We start from the raw sequence: 20,827 nt of genomic DNA, 5'->3' as shown, positions 1-20,827 counted from the left end.
ATTTAAGGCTTGAAATAATGAGGGCCATTAACACGCTTTTTGTCATTCAAGTCCAGTTTTTAATGAGTTTATTTTAGGTGCCTGTACTATGTCATCACTGAATATGTCCCAGTAATTTACAACTATGATAATATATAAATAATCCTAACTTCATCATTGATTAGATATTAATCCCCCTTCCCCAGTACAAAATAACATATTTGCATCTATAGACATTTACACTTTAAGTAAAACGTTATTTGTAGCTATGGGTTTATCCCTGTTTCCCTATTTCATGTTTGGTCTGATTTGATGAACTTTTCATATTGTTCATATTTGAATGATTTCCAGGTTCTTTCAACACACATTTACACACAGTCAAGTACCTCAGTAAAATAGTCACTTCTACCCCTCTTTATATACAATGTATTGTTCAATATCATACTATATCATAAATTTGTCCCTTCTGTTGAGCGGTCCGTATATCACTGTATTTTAATATAAAATCAGTTTTATGAAGTCAGCAGTCCATATTAGACTGCTGATGCATAAAACCGTATGCCGCTTGTGATTTTCACAATGGCGAAAAATTGTTGCAAGTAAACATTATTTGCTTTGTTTAATAACACATCAAATTCTTTAGAATATTGAATGGTTATATAAAACGTTTGGTATAATACAAGAAATATTATTCATCACTTCGGGCAATATTGCATTAAATTAACGAAGGACCGGCCAGTCAACCCACGAATGTGAATTGAACTCGGCTAATGCCTTGGTTCATATACACTTTCTGGGGCAAACTAGCCGGTCCTTATGATGTCATATAGATGACTCTCAGTGGTGTGTAATATTTCTTAATTATATACCTGAATCTAGGCACTTTTGCTTGATTTCATCAGGCCCATTAACCCTTTTTTGTCATGTCTTTTTTTTAACAAACTTGTTTATTTTGGGTGTCTGTGCTTCTGTCATTACTCAAACAGTTCCAGTGATATACAATCAATTCTACCTCCCGGTAATTCAGTACTACACCTACATTTGTTGATTTAAAAAAGAAATTCTCTATTATTTTGTGATATTTACTTTAGGAGGTGGGAAGATGTTTTTGTATGTGTGGTCAATTTTTTTCATGATTTTTTATGTTTATAATGCCTGATCTTATTCTTTTATATATTCAAGGCTAGGTATGCCTAGTTTCAATAATCTGTCAGGATAGTTCAAGTCATCTAATCCTTGTACCATTCCTGTGGCTCTTCTTTGGACAGATTCTATTCTATACTAATTACTTCTCTGGTCTTTTCAATATGGCATATGGTTGATGTGGTTGATGCATATTCTAGATGACATCTAATTAGTGCCTTGTAGAGTTTAAGGACATATCCTTTGACATGAAATGTATTCATTATGATGTCTAGATTTCTATTGGCTTTCGTTATATTTTCTTTTAAGGGCTTTCTGAAATTTAGCTGCTTGCCAAAAATAACTCCAAGATTATTTTTTTCTGTCAGCTTTCGTAATTGTTGTTATTCATAAAGAAGTTGCAGGGTTCAATTTGATTCATGTGCATACTGAAAGTTTTGCATTTCTTGGAGTTAAATATTAAACAATTGCTACACTTAAGAAGTAGTTAATGGCTTCAACTTTTTTGTCTTGTAATTTTTGAGAGTCATATTACACAGTTTATGCTCTTGTTGATGTTGGTATCATCAGTGAATAATTAGGAGGAACATGTGATTTGTGGGATATGATTTTTCGTGGATCCAATATTCAGGCCTTCCAGCGTTCCTACTTTTTCCTACTTTTTTAACAGCTTCCTAATTTTTCCTATTTTTTTCTAAAAAAAACTCCTACTATTCCTACTTTTTTGAAAATAAAGTCCGCAAAAACATTAAAGTTGGTGTGGCAACATGTTCCACTTTGAAGTGCATCATCTTTTCACCCACACAGTTCAGCAACAGAAACCGACCAAGCATCATTCACTAAAATATTCAATGTGGCATATAGAATGGTATGATTTTGCATTAAAAACATCTCCTCTAGGTAAGTTAATAGCTATTAATAATTACATATTTAACCAAAAATATTCCTACATTTTTGTAAAAAATATTCCTACTACTTCCTTCATTTCTGTCAGAAAACCTAATTTTTTCCTACTTTTTTGTTAGTGGCTGCTGGAAGGCCTGCATATTTCCATGATCCAATGGCCAAAGGTTTGCTTCAAATTTGAAGGAAGGAGAGCCCTCCTAAAACATTCTCAAAATGCCAGTCTTGCATCTGGACAGGGTGCATCATCCTTAGCGGGCCTAAGTGGCTTCCAAACCCCTTTCTGAAATGGTTTTAGCCCTTGTGTTGCCAGGTTAACCACACCTCTGTTGGGAATAGCAATGAGATACAACATTGAGATAAATCAGTAATAGAAATGGACCCAAGACTGAGGGACGCCACTTATGTTTAATCATTTTCCTTGTTTGCTTTATGTATACTGTTGTTATGGGAATGGGTTTAGTTACTTCTGTTATTAAACTGTCATGTCAAAGGCTTACAAAAGTTGTCATTACAAGTTTTTTTATTTAATAAAACTAATATTAAACTTGAAACAATTGTAAATGATGACTTGATGGTTCAAGGTCAACTTACATTCTTAAACGTTAAAAATAATGCCTGCCATTGCCTGTGTACCTTAATGTTTTGACGCTCATTCCTATGAACATTATTTCTTGCACGGCCTATCCGTAGTTTTGGAAGAAGATCAGGTATATATTGGAAACAGGGACCTTAATATCTTCAGTCCTGGTTAGAAAAAAAAGGAATTAGAATCAATTGACAGGATGCTGCTTGTCAGTCATTTCACTGATAAAGGGCTTATATTTTGTCAATTGATAGCAGCATATGTTTGCAGGATCCAGTGTATTACTTTGTATTCCTCTTACAATCAATCGCCATCAGCTTAAAAGGCTGTTCCTGTAAACATTGTGTTCAAATTTGATTACAAAGCTAAGATTGTTTTTCTTTAAAAAATGTGAAATTAATAGGCTCAGGGATTATTGTGGTATGCTCATCAATGCTGTTAGATTACAAGTCTGGCATATCCAGGTTGGACATGCTGCTTTAATATGGATGATCGAATACAGATAGGAGCAAAATTCTATGAAGGCAGAGGGTGCCCTGGTGAAACTGGTCTCCATGAGGGCAAAAGGATGCTACCAAAAGAAAAAAGACAGGGCACAGCACTCTTCCATAACTGTTAAGCTAACTCCTGATATACCAGCAATGAAAAACATACTTGGAGTTGGACTAATTTAAAGATAAATTTGAGGGAATGACATCAATGGTGCAAAACAAATTCTGCCCAAAACCGGACAGATATGGGACCCTGTAATATTATACCTTGATTAATCTGAAGAATTTTGGTTATATTGAGTAATTGAAGATTAAAACATGTGTAATACACAATGTACCCATCCCTGCCCCTGATCAAAGATTACCAGCCAAACCCAAGTATTGTTCAAAGTCTTGACTATCATACTAGCTTTCCTTTCTTGAGTTGATCCTCATCCCAAGATAAAAATTATAGTCATGTATTGTGTGGTCTGATACGAATTTCTCTGTTTCTTTCATTTTAGCCTGTTTCCTTGTAATACCCCTTGATTGTAAATGCACTCAGTGTAGGGAATAAACATCTAAGGCATCATTTCTGCTATGACATCATTTGGGCCTAAAAAAAACATACATTTGGTTTGGGTGACTAATACCTTACTATGAAATATTCAATGACCATACTGTTTTTATAGTCAGTTGGTAAAAATATTTAAATTATATAATGAAGTAAAGCTTTTGCTTTGTTGTTCACTCTGATGCTTACAGGCTGAAACAAACAATTATCCTCAATATTTTAGATCAATAACGAGATATCTTCTTATCAGTTGTTATCCGGTCGTAAGATTATCACCAAACCAGTGGTGGAAGTTATCTCAAGCCCACAAGCCCTGCACTCAGGTTCAATACTTTCTGGGCTTGCTGCAATTCTAGATTTTATGTAACTGAGTTTAAAGTCTAATTTCGATGATCGTGAATTTGAAAATTTGATTTACATAATTCTTACTCTTTAAACTAGGCCAAGAAAAGTAATTATGTTTGTTTCTCTCCATACCGTAGTTTTTTGGCCCAGCCCTATTTCGTTTTCCATGAAATGATCAAGAATCAAGCTAATGATCAAGAGTATGACACTCAACATTCAAAGTTTTTTTCAGGAGTGTTTTATGAGTACTTGCGCTCTTCTTTTTCCCTGTCAGGTTATTAAGGATGAATTTCTTGAAAAAAAATGAAGGAAAAGTTTATCATTTCTTGTGTTTACATGTCGAACATTAGCCCCCGGTGGCAAATATATCCACATGGGCAAATTTTCCCCAAGGGTATTTTTGGACATGTTTATATGGAAATTGAGAAAAATTAAAATATTTTTAGAAACAAATAGTTTGTGTTGAAAAGTACATAAGAAATAACTTTGAAGCTTACATTTCTAAGTTATGATATTCAATACCACTCTTATTCACTTAATGATATATAATGTTTCAGTTGATTTTTGGATACCCGGTAAAAATAAGGAAATCTGTGTGTCTTTCAAAAATGTTATTGTCATATTGTCTGAAAACATTTAAACTGTAGGTATGTTCATGCTGGTTTCATCATAAAACCAAATTAAGATTCAAGAATGTGTTTAAAATTCAGATATCTTCCAAAGTATCAGCTGAAATAGGAATTTAATGTGATAATGGTTTAAATTCAAAGATTAGCACTCCATTTTGATAGCATATGGAGATAAATTTCAGTCCTTGTAAAAACTGTCTGCCAAGAAACTTTAAAAGTTTGATAAAATTGTTTTTACAATTTTCTTTGTTTATTTTGTGTTATTTGGCACAATTATTTAAAGTAAAACCCTGCCAAAATAGAAATACCCCTGGAGGCAAATTAAATGTGGCGTTTATATGACATGAAATACCCACTGGCTCCCGGAACTGCACTTTTAAAAATCTTTGAGATTTTTAATGAAATGACTCCAGTTCTGCACTGTTGAAAATGGCTCCTAGGATTTTAAATGAAATGGCTCCGGAGTACTGCACTGTTGAAAATTGCTCATAGGATTTTAAATGAAATGGCTCCAGTACTGCACTGTTAAAAATCTCTTCTGAATGTAGGTATGAATTTGTGAAACAGCCCTGCAGTACAGTACTGCACTGTTGAAAAAAGCTTCTATGATTTTATGAAACGGCCCCCAGTCCTGTACTGTTGAAAATCGCTCCTAGGATTTTATGAAATGGCTCCAGTTCTGCACTTTTGAAAATCGCTCTCCTAGGATTTTATGAAAAGGCCACCAGTCCTGCACTGTAAAAAAAATGCCGCTCGAATTGTGAATGAAACAGCCCTTAGTATTGCAGTTTTGAAAATCCCTTCTAGGATTTTAATGAAACAACCCCTGGTCCTGCTTTGTTGAAAATCACTCCTAGGAGTTTAAATGGGACAGGCCCCCAGTACTGTACTGTTAAAAATCTTGCCTAGGATTTTTAATGAAAAGGCCCTTAGAACTCAGCATTGTTGAAAATCTCTCATAGGAATTTTAATTAAATGGATTGAACTGTTGAAAATCTCTGCTAGGTATAAAAAAGCTCCTAGAATTTTTAAGAAAAAGCTCTTAGAATTTTTAATGAATCGGCCCCCAGTGCCGCACTGAATTTTTAATGAATCGGTCCCCAGTTCCACACTGTTGAAAACCTCTCTGTAGGTATAAATTGGCTCTTTAAACGTTACTTAATTGCCCGATACTTAATTGCCTGACCCAAAGATTTGATGCACCCCCTGTTTATCTATTCAAGCACAACTTAAGTGAACTGTACTAGAGAGAAAATTGATTCCAAAAACTTTTGTTATTCAAAACTCCCCAATAACTTAAGCTAAATTCAATATTATCATGCAAATAGCTAGCTTAGGTCTTCAACAAATAGTCTACGTCATACAATATTAATATTTAATAGCTTAAGTTGTTATGTCTGTATAAATAAGATCATATATTATGTACAAGTTAGCAGTTTTGAATGGTAGATCTGCGACTTGCATACATTTTCTGTTTTAATTAAAACAATCAAAATGTGGACCAACAATCCATATCAACATTGTACAAGGGTTGTCCCAAAAGTAGGTGACAAATGTGATATCTTCACTTTCTGACTTCAGAATGGTATCAAACTTTGACACAATGCTCAGCCTGCGTTAGGTATTTTTTTGTTTAAATTGATTATGTGTGTTCTCTATTTGCATACTTTGCGCCTTATGAGATGATTTTAAAAGAGCCATATATGCCTAATGCCTGGTTTTATGTCGGGAAATTCCTAGTTGCTTAGGTCGTAGATCTTATAAACCTGGTTTATAGAGGTAATAAGATTTTCAATGAGAAAGCCATAACTGTAGCATTAATTCCATTTTTCCTCGAGTTGCAATAATATTTATGGCTATAAATGGAGTTAGTTACATAAAACGTTAGTTGAACAATTATTTATATTATAAAATAAATGTTTGAAGAATAAGAGAACATTGGCAATGGTGCTGCACCCAGACCTTATTACACCTTCGCCCTCTATGAGAACAGCATGTGCACCATTCTGCCCAATATTTAAATTGAATGCTTTAGATAATCAAATATTTCCTTTTGCTTTGTATCAAAACCTACATCATTATTTGATTATAATTACATGTCATTGTACTTTCTTAATACATTGTATGTCTGGTAGTTGAAACTTAAAACTTATTCAATTTGAATGTTTATGTTTTAAGCTGTCAAAAGGCGTGTGGTTTACTTTGCAGTAAAACAAAGCACTCTTATTAGTTTACCTTAAGATAATGATAATTTTATTTTAATCTTGATTGCATGACGAAAGGTCTGAAATAATGTCACTTTGTACAAACTACATGTAGGTGTAGTTGGATAATTGGAAAAAATAGCCTGCAGTTTCACTGATTTCCACGATCTAAGATAAAATACACTAGTCTTTAAGATAAGAAAATAATTAAGTAATTTCTGTACAACAATCGAAACATAATAAAAAATTTAATGTAATGAAAGTGAATCCTTAAAGTACTAAAAATAATGAACAATTTTTATGCCTGAAATTAATATGTATTCAAAGGATGAGTTTAATTTGTAAACTGCAGAAAAAAATATTGAAAGTTAATCAATTCCATTATAAAAAAAGTCATTTTAATTTATTTTATTTCTGTTTTCAGTTATCTGTAAACTGTCAATAAAACAATGCATTTAGAAAATAACCTTTACATAAACCGACAATCAAGTGTGTTTTTTTAAAGTCATTGAAATTAGACTTTTAGATCAACAAGCCCGAATTCTAATACTATTGCTTGGCATCAAATGCGGGCTTGTGTTAATTTCGACTACTGTTTTATAAATAAAGACTATTGTAGGAAATTGTATACATGACAAACTATTTATGTGTTCTTGTCTGATTGCACAGATTTAAGACAGCTATTAAAAATCCATTTTTAAATTATTATTGTACTAGCTGAGCAAATGTACACAAGTTAGTAAAATTCAATGTGTTGTAGACAATGCTATCAATTTTATGTCAGGTTTGACAATTTTCTTTTTTTCTTGCAATTGAATCATCTGGTGTCTAGTCCCTTAAAAAATATCTTCCATTTTGCTTTTTTTGAAACTGCGGTTGTCTGGGACAAATTTACAGTTTCAGAAAATTTAAATTTATGAGATAATAGAATTTTAGCGGGTTGACAAAGTAAATGCTTAAGTTATTTTTATGAAACTTTGTTCAAGTAACCAACCCATGTTAATTTGAATCACCGTTTTAAAAAATAGTCGAGCGATCTTAGAATTAAAAGTTTAGAATTATTCCTGAAATCTGTATAGAGAGCATTTAACATCAGACTTGTGTAAAGTAACTGTTGTCAAGGATGTTTTTTGGCTCAAACATTTGCCTCAAAAACAGTAGGAATTACCTTGAAATGAATATAAATGACTTTAGAAACAATTTCAAAAGGGGTCTTAAAGCCCCTTTACCCTGATTTTGGCACGAATCCTTTTTACTCTGATGAAAAGATAATGCTATCAGTTGAATAGAAAAGATTTTACCTGCATATTAAAGTACTCCAGTCAATTGAACCACTCCTTATATAGCAAAAACCTTGTGAAATGTTGGCCAATAGATTGATAATATATACGTTGGAAGTCAAGAAATGATATTTATGTTCTTCAGGATGACATTGATCGGCATCGTCAGCGCGAGCCCCTGCTGTCGGACACCGAGGCTGCGGCGCAGGATCAAGCAAAGCTTACAGAGTCTGCAGTGAAGTTTGGATGGATAAAAGGAGTCTTGGTAAGAACTAGAAATACTCAGATATCATCGCCAATAGACCCAGGGGCACAGGCATGTAATTAGGATGTCTTTATTGAAATAGCGACAAACGCTGGATCACGAAATTTTCAAACTAGCAATACTCATATATCATTGCCAATAGACCCTAAGGTGAACAGGCAATTATGTTGTTTAAGGATATCTATGTTATATTTAGGTGACATGAATAAAAATCTTAATCATTAAGAATGGGCCAAGTGAGCAATGCGAACGAGCCCTTCTTAATATTAAGGTTTTAATTCAGGTCATCTCACTTAAAATACAACCTCATTGGCTGACACAATGGTGAAGCAAAATCTGATGCAGGGATTGTGTATCAGATGAGTGGCATGCAGTGGGTGGACCAGAGAAAGTTGAAATTCTTAATGATTAAGCCTAGATCCTATGATTGCCTATCTGCAAATTCATTGGCTGTAAAAGTAGGTTGTATTATAAATTGAAATGGGGACAAACTTTAAGGTTGGATCATGGGTAACTTTGGGCAAATTATATTATTAACAAGTTTATAAGCGGGCTAGGAAGTTTCAAAACCATCCAAATAACAGCTTGAAACAATAGCCAGATCAGTGAATTTTGTATTTATACAAGGTCAAACAAATCATGAGTTGAAGATGAGACATCATTTCTGTAGCATTTCTTGCCAGAATTTTTATTATCTGTAGGAATGGCTTTGGCAGTAAAACGCTCATAACTCTTCATACCAACACCTAATTTATGTTGCGTTTTGGGGTTTCGCAATAATTGTACAGTCATCTAACAAAACGTGATATTTACAATTACATACTACTGTTACATTTATTGCACATTCTCCATCATAGTGTCTCACACATCATGCACGGTTTATATATAGGTGCATGGCGACACGACATACCTTTGATGGACCTTCATGAACCATTTAATTGAACAAAAAATTTCCATAGCAAAAATTGAGAAGCATTAGATTTTGGATAATGAGTAACTGACTAATTGGTGTTATGTCGAGCAAGCGTGGTAAGACTGTGGAGATCCAGAAATATATGTAAGAAGAACCCCCAAAATAGGCTGTAAAAACATAAGAGGGGGTTAGGGGTACTCCTACTGAGGAATTCTGCAAGAAAATTAAATTAGTTTATATAGGGCATTTTGGTGAAACATACCCCCCCCCCCCAAAAAAAAAAAAAAAAAATAAAAAAAATCAGCTAGTGTTAATAGCCATTCTATAAACATGCCTCATATTGTTTATCTTTGATGGTAGTGTTTTTAAAACCTTTAAATATGTTATTTTTCTTCAGTATTATATAAATGTTTTATATTCGGATATAAACTTTCTGAAAAAGCTTATCTTGGTGGCAAACATTTACAGTTAAGGTGTGGCCAAGTTTTATGTTGATAAGATTGGTTTTTCTTAGTAATTGTCAGTAAACTATAATTATGCACATATCTTAATTATGAAAACACTGTTTTTGCCTCCTTATGCGGTGATAAAAGTGATCAATCTTGTTGTGTCATTTTGGGAAAATTATGTCATTTTTTGTCACAACTGAACAGTGAATAATTGTGTATTATGATTGTATACCTAACTGTCATCAGGTTTATAATCTTAATTAACATATTGAGATTGATTCAAAAAATTGTTTAATTGTTGGGGGTTTAAATACATGTAAACGGACACATGTTTCATGACAGCAAAGTCAGGTTTTTAATAACACAATGAAAACTACAGGGACAAGCCCAGTAGTAAAACAAAATCAATAATAAACCTGATTAAGGGACACAAGGCAAGGGCCCGAAGAACTATGAATTATAGACATCAGCATATTAACAACACATGTATACACAAATTTATACAAACACCAAAAACAAACTTACACCACATACACAAAAACAAACACCTGACATAAAACAAACCATACCCTCATCAAAATTGCTTTACTGTTAAATGCTTGGATTATAACCGCCTTTGAATGGTCAGTGAAACAGTTCTTTGGAGCTCAAGTCCACTTGGGGCTTTCTTTACTTTTTATTGTTTTGAATTGACACAAATATTATCCATTTCGGGGCACTCTTGTTTTAAAATCAAAATTCTGCTCTGACATACACCAGCTTGTTTTCAAAACCTGGATGAGATTCTAAAAAAGTAACAGTTTTTGAAAATGCAGTGGGCTCATTGTGTGCATAAGACACTGTCGAAATAAGCTCAGAATCCCATCTATCAAAAGGGGATAGTGGGCCTGTGGGAGGTAGGATTCCACTTCCTTCAGTAAAGTTCAATCAGTTTTTAACCAGTAGGCACTTTTGTTAATCAGAAACCCTCACATTGCATGCTATTTCAACAGCAGATTTCTGAGAAAAAAATAATTGCCACAATCAATATGTCTGACAAGAACATCTACGAGAATTCCCATACATAATCATGTGCTTTGCTGGAATACAATACAGTGTGTCTTGCTGGAGACATTGTACATTAATGCATATCATTGCCCGGTCAGTGTTACTGTACCTTATACAGTGTTATTATACCTCACTTCTATAGAACATTTATAGTAAAAACGCCAGGGCAATATTTTCGACTATCACCCCGCACTATCACCCTCTGACTTCATGAAATTGAAAATACGCTACAAATACGCTGCCATGTTGGATTTGTATGTGAAAAACTATGATAAATATAAAACTAGCATTACAACCTTAAAATGTACTAATTATAAAACCTCACTTCTATAGAACATATGAAATTGGCAATACAGTACGAATACGGGATTTACTGATAGTATTTTACTTAAAGTCTGTATCACCTGAGCGCTTTGTTTACCAGCCGACAATTCTTGCCAAAATGGCAGCAAGATTCGCAGCTGTCAGTGAAAATGGTAGTTTTAGTCTTTAAAATACTACAGTTTTTGTTCGGTATAATAAAATAGATATTGACTGCCTTGAGGGTGACAGTGCATATTGTCAACCTTCGGAAAACACTGTCAACCTCGGCTTCACCTCGGTCGACAGTATTTACCTCAGGTTGACAATATGCACTGTCACCCTCAAGGCAGTCAATATTTATATACTTTATAAACAGTTTACCAGTCAAACTGTTAATACATGAACCATTTCTCCTATGGATACTTTCAGTTGTCACTTATGTAATAGACCTTTAATGCATTCAATGAACCATGTACATGAACACCACTAGCAAGTCCAGGAGCTCTGCACCCCCCCCCCCCCCCACACACACACACACACAATTCCCCCCCACTCCCCTCCCCCTCAATGATTTAAAAAAAAAATATTAAGAAAAAAAAGTGTGGTTTTGAGGAATCAGGCCCAAGTCAAAAGCTTATGCTCTAAAGTTATGCCTCCCCCTAATGTTTTATCCCGTATCCACCCCTGAACACTGTACAGATAATTGAGATTTTCTCAGGATAATTGTAGTTTAATTGAAGTTAATTATAAAAGCAGAGAAGAGCTCATCTGCCTTGAAGGCATCATCCATCATATGTTCTAGGTCGTTACATCAATATTATATTAGTACTTAGCATTGATTAGTTATCTTAATACGGTAATGATGATGATGATGATGATGATGATGATGATGATGATGATGTGAATAGTGATGATGATGATGATGATGATGATGATGATGATGATGATGATGATGATGATGATGATGATGTGAATAGTGATGATGATGATGATGATGATGATGATGATGATGATGATGATGATGACAATGATGACAATGATGATATTTTCATGTGCATTGTAGATAGTATGCAGAAAAGTTCTCGATATAGTCTTGCCATTACAAACACTACTTCTATGACTTTAATAACAATTTCAATACAAGTAAAGAAATGTCAAAACATGCAATATTGTTCTTGCAAGTCGTTGTCAATGTATTTTGCGTGTATCGCCAACTATTGAAAAAAACAGTGTTATTTTTATTTTAACCAACTCCATGTTTGTACAAATGATCCAATCCTACATCAAGGTCAAGTTCATGCATTTAAGCAAAAAGTCAAATCTTCACCCATACAACTGCCAATGTTATGCAAAACGTCAAATATTCTCACTTTAATACGCTGCAATTCAAGACTGATGAAAACAAGTAACAAGTAAAACAACAAAGCTGTAGAACAAATGAGGAAGTTCTTAAGTGCAGACAACTGTTACAAGCTATGATATGAGCAAAAGGCATGCATATAGACTAACAGGTGTCAATTGATTAACAATTGCATCTGTGTGTTGTTTTTTTAAACGATTACCAAAAGATTAAGCAAGAACGCTTTGATTTTAGAACAAAGGTAGTCGGGATCAAAGAAGCTAATTTAAATTTTTGTAAAATGCTATCAATTATTAAACAAGCATTTTAATATAAATGTCTAGAAACAGATTATTAGTATATATTTCATGTTTCACATTGGCAGATACAGTGGATTTGATGTGGGGTGGGAGGGGCAGGGGGGGAGGGAGAGGGGCAGGGAGGGGAACTGCATAACCTTTTGACTTGTGCCCCTTCCTCAAAAATAATTTTGTTTATAAGTGCTTGTAGGGAGCTTTTTGGGTACTCCATAATAACAAATTTAACAATTTTACGTCCGAAATGGTGCATTTTGGGTGGAGTTATTACCTATTCCCATAATGCAATAAAAAGTTAAATTGGACAGTTTAAGGAGGAGTGCCTAACTTTAATATTGTAAGATACGACAGTTTCAGTATTGATTGTAGGTTAATGCTAGAAAATAATGTAATTTTTACAAGAATCTTTGCTTATCAGGATTACTGTATTAAAACTGCAGCTGAATGATACTTACCATTGATAAAAATCACCCTGATTACCTAAGAAGTTATCAAAGAGTTTAAAATTACTTTTATGAAAAGTTTTGAGCTGTGTAATGAGTTTACTTCATATTTCAGGTACGATGTCTGCTGAATATCTGGGGCGTGATGTTGTTCCTGCGGCTGTCGTGGGTAGTGGGCCAGGCTGGGATGGGACTTGCAACTCTTGTTGTCCTCTTAGCGACCGCGGTCACTGTGATAACCTCGCTATCCATGTCAGCCATTTGTACAAACGGAACAGTAAAAGGAGGTATGGCTGTTTGTTCTGATACATTATTATATAATACACCTTCAGGAACATGGAGGTAAAAGTCCTCTTAAGCTGACGGAGTTACCCGCTACAGAGCATGCTCAAGAGTCTTTTTCTTGCACATTTTTCTCACGGCCACAGTTTTTTTATGTTATATGTTTATATATAAATGGAATTACTTTCAGGGCAAATTTACCGCAGGGGCAAATAAAACCCAAATACCCACAGGGGTAAATTTACCCTTTGAGTTAAATTTACCCAAGGACTGGTGGTGGGATAAACTTGCCCACATGGCTATTTTATGTCATATAAATGCAGTGATTGATTTGCCACCATGGATTTTGGCAAGGTTATGCAGTTAATAATTAACAAATAGTTTGAAGGACATTGTTGTAAATCTGCATATGTTGCTTTGATCATATTTATTGATGTAATGGTAAAACTATGTTTAATGCGCCCTATATAATAAAAATGTTCTATTGAATCCAACTCCGTGTTTAAATAAGGCCCCATAAAAAATTGCTGCAGAATGGCTTTGTTGCTAAAATGGTTATAAAAAGGGTTTGACGCTGAATCAATTTTTACAGTGATGGCTACACTCAGTTGCGTAGCTACATTATAGGCCTGGGCTTACAACTTTTTTGATAAATAACAAAATTTAAATAACCCCAAAATGCAAAAAAAAATATAAACAACTCATAAGTTGTATATTACAGTATTATTACAAAAGCAAGTCTGGTGTTCATTTATACTATGTGCTTGGTGTATTGCTTGATTTTATTGTAATCATTGCATATGTATTTAAATTTGTGTAATGTGCATATAAAATGGATGTAAATGTGCCTTTTGTTTTTTTCTTGGAATGCTCCCAAATTGCACTATTTTCTTCTAATTTAGAAAGAAATCTTTGGGATGGGTATCCCCAAACTCACCTAGAACCATTAGACCTACAAATTATGTTTGGCCTAGCCACGCCACTGACACATAACATTGTACTGATACCAAGTGTAATTTTATTTGCAGGTGGAGCATATTACATGATCTCAAGGAGTTTGGGACCTGAATATGGTGGTGCTATTGGTGTTATTTTTTCTATTGCTAATGCCGTTGCTGTTTCCATGTATGTTGTGGGCTTTGCGGAAACCATCAGAGACTTGTTGAAGGTATTTACACATTTTTACTATCCCCTTTTTTAATGGGGGCAGGGGACTTACAGGAGAGATAATTACTAGGATGATATTGACAAAATATATCTACTTCATTCAAGGCATACATGTATATAACTTTGTTGTGTTTTAAGAAGAAAAAAAACAGTGTTGTAAAAATAATCTTCTAAAAACCTACACCCTAGAAAAGAAGTTCTTACAGCCATGTGCATGCAAACTGTCTGGTGTCCCCAAATCTAAATATAGATATTGATGTGTTAATGCTTCCAAAGAATTTCACACTGTTTCCTGAATATTTTATCGATTGATAGACCACATTACATTTGTATGATATTTTCACCAACCATTACCTCGTATATTGCAGGAACTAGGAAGACATAGGTTTTTTTTATCAAGACTACATGTGACTTTGATTGATAGCATCTGACTTGGAGAAATCTGCCCTCCATTAAAAAATCATTATTGTAGTGCCTTAAATATGGTGTCCACCGCTTATTTATTTTTTTCCAAATGCAGGCTCATGATGCGTTGATGACAGATGAAGTAAATGACATCCGAATCATTGGTTGTATCACGATAACAGTTCTTCTCGCTATAGCCATTATAGGCATGGAATGGGAGGCCAGGGTAGGTGGACGTACTGTTAGAACCATTTATTTCTAATGGAATAAATTTGTATTAATTTCGCATTTTTTTTATTAATGGGTAACCTAAGAGTCTAAGATTTCTTGAAAGTTTGGATTGTTATTCCTCCCTGTCCGATATTTTTATTTAGGATATAGTTATGGCACTGTCTGTCCATCTATTTTTCTACCTGAATCAATTTCCTTTGTAACTAGTTAGAGATACTGGAAGTGCCATGCTCGCTCTTAGTGTTAAATAATTGGCAGGGTTCTAAAATTCACGATTTATCCTGAAATCAGGTCTGAGAGCTTTTAACTTCAGATTATTGTACAGTTGTTAAGACTGCTTTTTATGCCCTATTTATAATCAATAGATAATATAATTATAGGGTAAAAACATTGAAAGAAAGCGCTGTGACAAGTACCTTTTAGTACAATAGGAATTCAAACTTCCTTGCAAATTATCATCTCTTGTTTTTGCAGGCTCAGTTGGTGCTGATGGTTGTATTGTTGATAGCGATGGTAGATTTTTTCATTGGTACAGTCATTCCACCCAATGAAATGAAGCTTGAGCGAGGATTTACAGGGTATAGGGGTAGGTATTGCCACAACTTGCAGCTTGGTCCGTCTACTTGTCCATGCTTCAATGTTCTATTTGCTGTAGAATTAAACAAATATTTTAGGGATTTCATTGAATTATTTTGACAGCACATGGTGAGAGGAAGTGTGTATATAAGGTCTATTACTCTAACTTAAAAATGCACTCTTACTCCCAAATAAGATTTACCACAATTACTACATTTTTTTTTAGTTTACTGAAAGGGATGAATGATAAAATGAAAACAATGGTTCTTATAAAGGAGACCTTGTTTAATTTGAAAAAAAGGTGTAGAAAACGCGGTATTTCTACCTTATGAGATGATAGTTGATCACTGTAAATATTTTAGAACCCACCAGTCATTTAATATTTGTGCATTTTCATCTATTAAATACATGGCTACAATCCTGTAATCAGTAATTAATATTTTACATAAATGCATGATTTAGTAAGTCACTCAAAATTCACTTTTGGTTTACATGGGTATGTATTGTTTTTAAATACGAGTGTCACTTTAACTAGTTAGTTAACAATTGATTTGGATTAATTGCGCTGTCTCACCTACAACAGGTAACAGCCAGATCAAAGAATGCATCAAGATAATTATTTTTCCGGAAACAGGGTAGAACTGGAATCCAAGAATAATGGCATCATCAACTATTTTGATAAACATCTCTCGACAGTGCCAGTATGATGCATAACATTGTTTTGTACAGGAATTCACCAGGTTAACAATGGATTAGAATGGTAGAATTCTTGTTTTGTTTATTGGACATTAGGCTGCAGAACAACATAATATACTTACTGTAATCAATATGAATTTTGAGATAATACGTCTTATACAACCCACGAATGTTTTGGAGGTTATATAGAAATGAGATTGTTGGTTGTTCGATTGTTCGATCATGTCCAGATAATAACTCATGAAATAGTCAATAGATTTAAATTAATTTTGTACAAATGTTTAATGCCATATAATGCAGGTCACAATCTTCTTTGGTTACAATCCACTAATTTTGATGGAGTTATTGCCCCCTTTTAATTTAGAATTTGCCCCCCCCCCCCCCCCACCCCCCCCAAAAAAAAGCCCAGACAATTTCTCATGAAAGGTTGCTTGATTGAAATAATCATTGGTACAGATGTTTTAGGCCATAAAATACAGGTCAAGTCGACTTTAGTTACAATCAACTTATTTTGAAAGAGTTATGGCCCCTTTTCAATTTGCCAAAAGAAATGGTAACTAGCCGATATATCATAAAAGATCATTGGATTTAAATCATCTTTTGTATACATGTTTAAGATCATAAAATACAGGTCAAGTTCGACTTTGGTAACAAACCGCCATTTTTTTACCATTTTTTTATTGAGTTTTGGTCCGTTTTCAACTTTTCAACTTTTCCGGACAAAACATCATGAACATCTTTTGTACACATGTTGAACATCATGAAATACAGATCAAGCTTTTGGATACAAACCACAATAAACTTTTTTGGCAAACTATTGTGTGATACTTTTGCTTTAAAGTAAGGTCTAACTTTGGGATTATGATATTCTAACATCATAAACGAACATACACTGGTTTCTCTTCAGGAAAACCTAAAGACTTAATAGAATAGTTAATAGAATAGCTTTTTCGAAATATGGTGGTCACTATGAAGAACTATAATGGTTTATGTACTTTTCAGGCGATGTATTTGTTTCCAACTTGGGGCCCAAGTTCCGAGATGGAGAAAACTTTTTCTCTGTGTTTTCCATTTTCTTCCCCGCTGCCACGGGCATTCTGGCCGGGGCCAATATCTCAGGTGACCTTAAAGTAAGTGGCACATGTTTGTATACCTTTTTTATACTTATCTAATATGTATGAGATGAAGTACCTTTTGCTTTGACTTTGGTTTTCAAGTTTTGTAAAAAAAAATCCTAATCCGTTGGTGTCACTAGCGGATCCAGGGAGCCATGCGACGAGGTCCCCCCTCCCTAAAATCATCAAATTTTACTTTTTATTTCAATAAAGGAGAAAACAGTTATAACATAACGCCCAAAATGTACCATAGAAATTGTGGAAATTGTCTTGTGGAGTACCCCCAAACACCCCTGCCAACATTAAAACCAAATAAATTTTGCTTCTTAGGGAGGAGCGCAAGTCAAAATGTTTTCCCCCAAAGATATGCCCCCCTCTAAATTTCAATTTTGGTTCCACCCCTGGGTGTATGTTTAAGTCTAGGTGTTTCATATTAAATAAAGTTATATAGCCCATGTATTTCATATTAAATAAAGTATAGTTCATGAATTATTATATAACATATTAAAGAAAGTTGTATAGCCATGTATTTCAAAGTAATAAAAGTTAATATAGTTCATGTTAAAAAAAAAAAAAGTTGATTTAGTTCATGTATTCAAATCCAAGGGAGCGAAAACAGGACATGCTAGCTTAATTTGAAATACTTAAACTACATCTTGTTCATTTTAACTTGGGGTGCAAGTGACTCACATGTCATTATATCATGAATGAATGAATGAACCGTAAACACTTAAATCTCCAACTGGATTTTTCTGCATTTTGATGTTTCTATATATGGACTTAAACGCGGTTACTCATTGAGACTCATTTTAGATGAAACAATTTTTAATTGTATGAGAAAACAGAAATTTTTACTTTAAAGCTGCACTCTCACAGATTGACTGTATTGACAGGATTTTTTTAATTTTTTGTCTGGGAATGAGCTAATTTGAACGTAAACGTCTGGAAACCAGTGATATTACACTGTTGATAAATGATCAGATCCCAGTTATATTTATATTTACATTAGAAAATTGATGTTTTATGACTAAAAGCTTTACTAAAGCTTTCAGAAAAATGAGTTTTTAGCAAGTTTTCCAAAAAATTCAGATCTGTTCTAAAACTTAACTTATATCATTAAATAACTTATATCATTAAATTAAAGGCATTGATGCCAAAATCAGCTGATTCTGAGATAAAAAAATGTATAATAAAAGTCAAAACTGTCAATCTGTGAGACTGCAGTTGGAAAAAAGAATATGTTTCAGCATTTGGAATTGCGCTGAAATCCGGCTGCAAATTGTTCAGGGAAAATCACTGCACTGAAGGGCAGTAAAATTATAATGTTAAGTTTGTAACTTAATGTTTTTCCTAATGAACACATGCTTTAATGTTATTTATCTTCCTAATTGATAGCATTAGTTGATACCTTGCTAATTGATAGCAGTAGCTGAGGCTGTATGAACCGGTCTGATGCGGCCATGCTGACATGATGCACTTTATCAGGCAGTCTGCACTAAGTCTTGTAACAATGCATTGCTCAGTTTTAATTAAACTTGACGCTTTGAACCTGTGGTTTTGCAATGTTTGACATGTATTACATGACGGGATTTAAACAAAAAACTTAGTTTATTGAATTTCGTAAAAACTGTTTTTTGTACATTTAGCTTAAATTACAATGGGCCAGTTGTGTTTAACCAAGAAAATTGAATTAATTGAATTGATTAATGGTGTGTTTTATCATTTCTTTAAGTTTTGCTTTTCAATTTAGGATTTATTTTTTTTATTTCCACCTCTCATACTGTATGTAGGGTTTAAGTAAGGTTTTAAAAAGGGCCAGGGTGCTGAGGAAGAGTGACTGGGTGCCAAGTTTAAAAAGGGCACTTTGTATCAGCCTGTGAAGAACTTGAACATTACGAATTTGACAAAAAAAATTAATAATTTTAGGTATTTCAAATCCGGTTTCTAGGAATTGTGTTTTATTTTGGTACTATAAGTCAGGTTTCAACTGCGTATATATGAAGTTTGTTCATATTTATAGTCATATTACATGGTATAGTTCGAGTACAGATCAGTGGTCATTGTCAAGGTCATACATTAAAAGCATCAAGTGGCTATCTGATATATACATAACATTGCAGATAAGTGTTTTTTTATCAAAACAGAAGAAATAATTGACATTCTTAAAGACGGGCTGCAGCACCGTTCCATACCTCTGAAGCTTAAACCCTAAGAAATTGAAAAAAATATTACAGAGAAAATAAGAAAATAGATTCAAGATCAAACAGGATGACATAACCGAACCGTTTAAACTATAGTGGTAATTAATGGCTATGAGAGAATTGGTTTTAAAAATGTGAACAACTCATACACTGCAATGAACATTCCCCCAAAATAGCTTTTTAGTACTAAAAATAAATAATTGTCATCCTCATATAAAATGAAGTTTGATCTCTCTGTCCGCAAGTGTTATGTTCAGTGCTTAAAATCACTTCTATAAAAAGTAGCCCTTATGTTATTTTTTATTCCCTGATAAGCCATTACCTTCGTTTGTCAGAAATAGAACTATAACAGAGGTTTGGTTGAATAATGGAAAGGCGTTCATTTAATACCAAAGACACCCATTAGTAAACTGTTTGGACAATTCATCAGTATATCAGTTTGTCTATAAAAAGCCAAGTATGGGAATTTAATTGACAGCACAGTCAATGATTATTACATGTCATAAAGTGTTCAGTAGTTTGTATTATAATAAATATCTATGATGTGTTGAAATTAAAACGTGTCAAGAATTGAGGTTGCTTTGCCCTCAGGGTATTATGAGGAAAGGCGTTCATTTTAGACCATAGACAGCCATAAATTACTGTTTTGAAAAATGAACTGTATTATCAGTGTGTCTATAAAAAGCCAAATATGGGAAATTGATTGACAGTACAGTCAATGATTATTAGAATGTCAGAAAATGCTCATCAATGACTTGTTTTAAGGGGCACATCATATTTTATTATTGATTGATGCAAAAAAAAATAATAATAATTTAATGATTTATTATTGTAAAACTCATTTGAGTTGAATGATAAAAAAAGGTACCAATAAGAAAAATCGGAGTGATATTTTGGAACTTTTTAAATTGGAGAATTTGTGGCAACGTAGCTATTAATTAAAACTCGATTTATAACAGCTAGTT

General features: G+C 33.7%; 1 protein-coding gene across 2 annotated transcripts in view; it reads left to right on the top strand.

The window, feature by feature from the left end:
• LOC128229300 (solute carrier family 12 member 2-like) overlaps positions 1-20,827 on the top strand; it is a 54,592-nt gene that overhangs the window by 2,804 nt on the left and 30,961 nt on the right. For both annotated transcript variants that reach the window (XM_052941138.1, XM_052941139.1), the window contains exons 2-7: positions 8,259-8,378; positions 13,305-13,476; positions 14,500-14,639; positions 15,159-15,269; positions 15,749-15,860; positions 17,549-17,676. In XM_052941138.1, the coding sequence (XP_052797098.1) occupies positions 8,259-8,378; positions 13,305-13,476; positions 14,500-14,639; positions 15,159-15,269; positions 15,749-15,860; positions 17,549-17,676 (783 nt within the window). The remainder of the gene's footprint in view (positions 1-8,258; positions 8,379-13,304; positions 13,477-14,499; positions 14,640-15,158; positions 15,270-15,748; positions 15,861-17,548; positions 17,677-20,827) is intronic.

Source organism: Mya arenaria, chromosome 3 (assembly GCF_026914265.1).
Source record: "Mya arenaria isolate MELC-2E11 chromosome 3, ASM2691426v1".
Lineage (NCBI taxonomy): Eukaryota > Metazoa > Mollusca > Bivalvia > Myida > Myidae > Mya > Mya arenaria.
The sequence above is the reverse complement of the archived record's forward strand: the minus strand, read 5'-3'. Positions and strand labels throughout refer to the sequence as shown.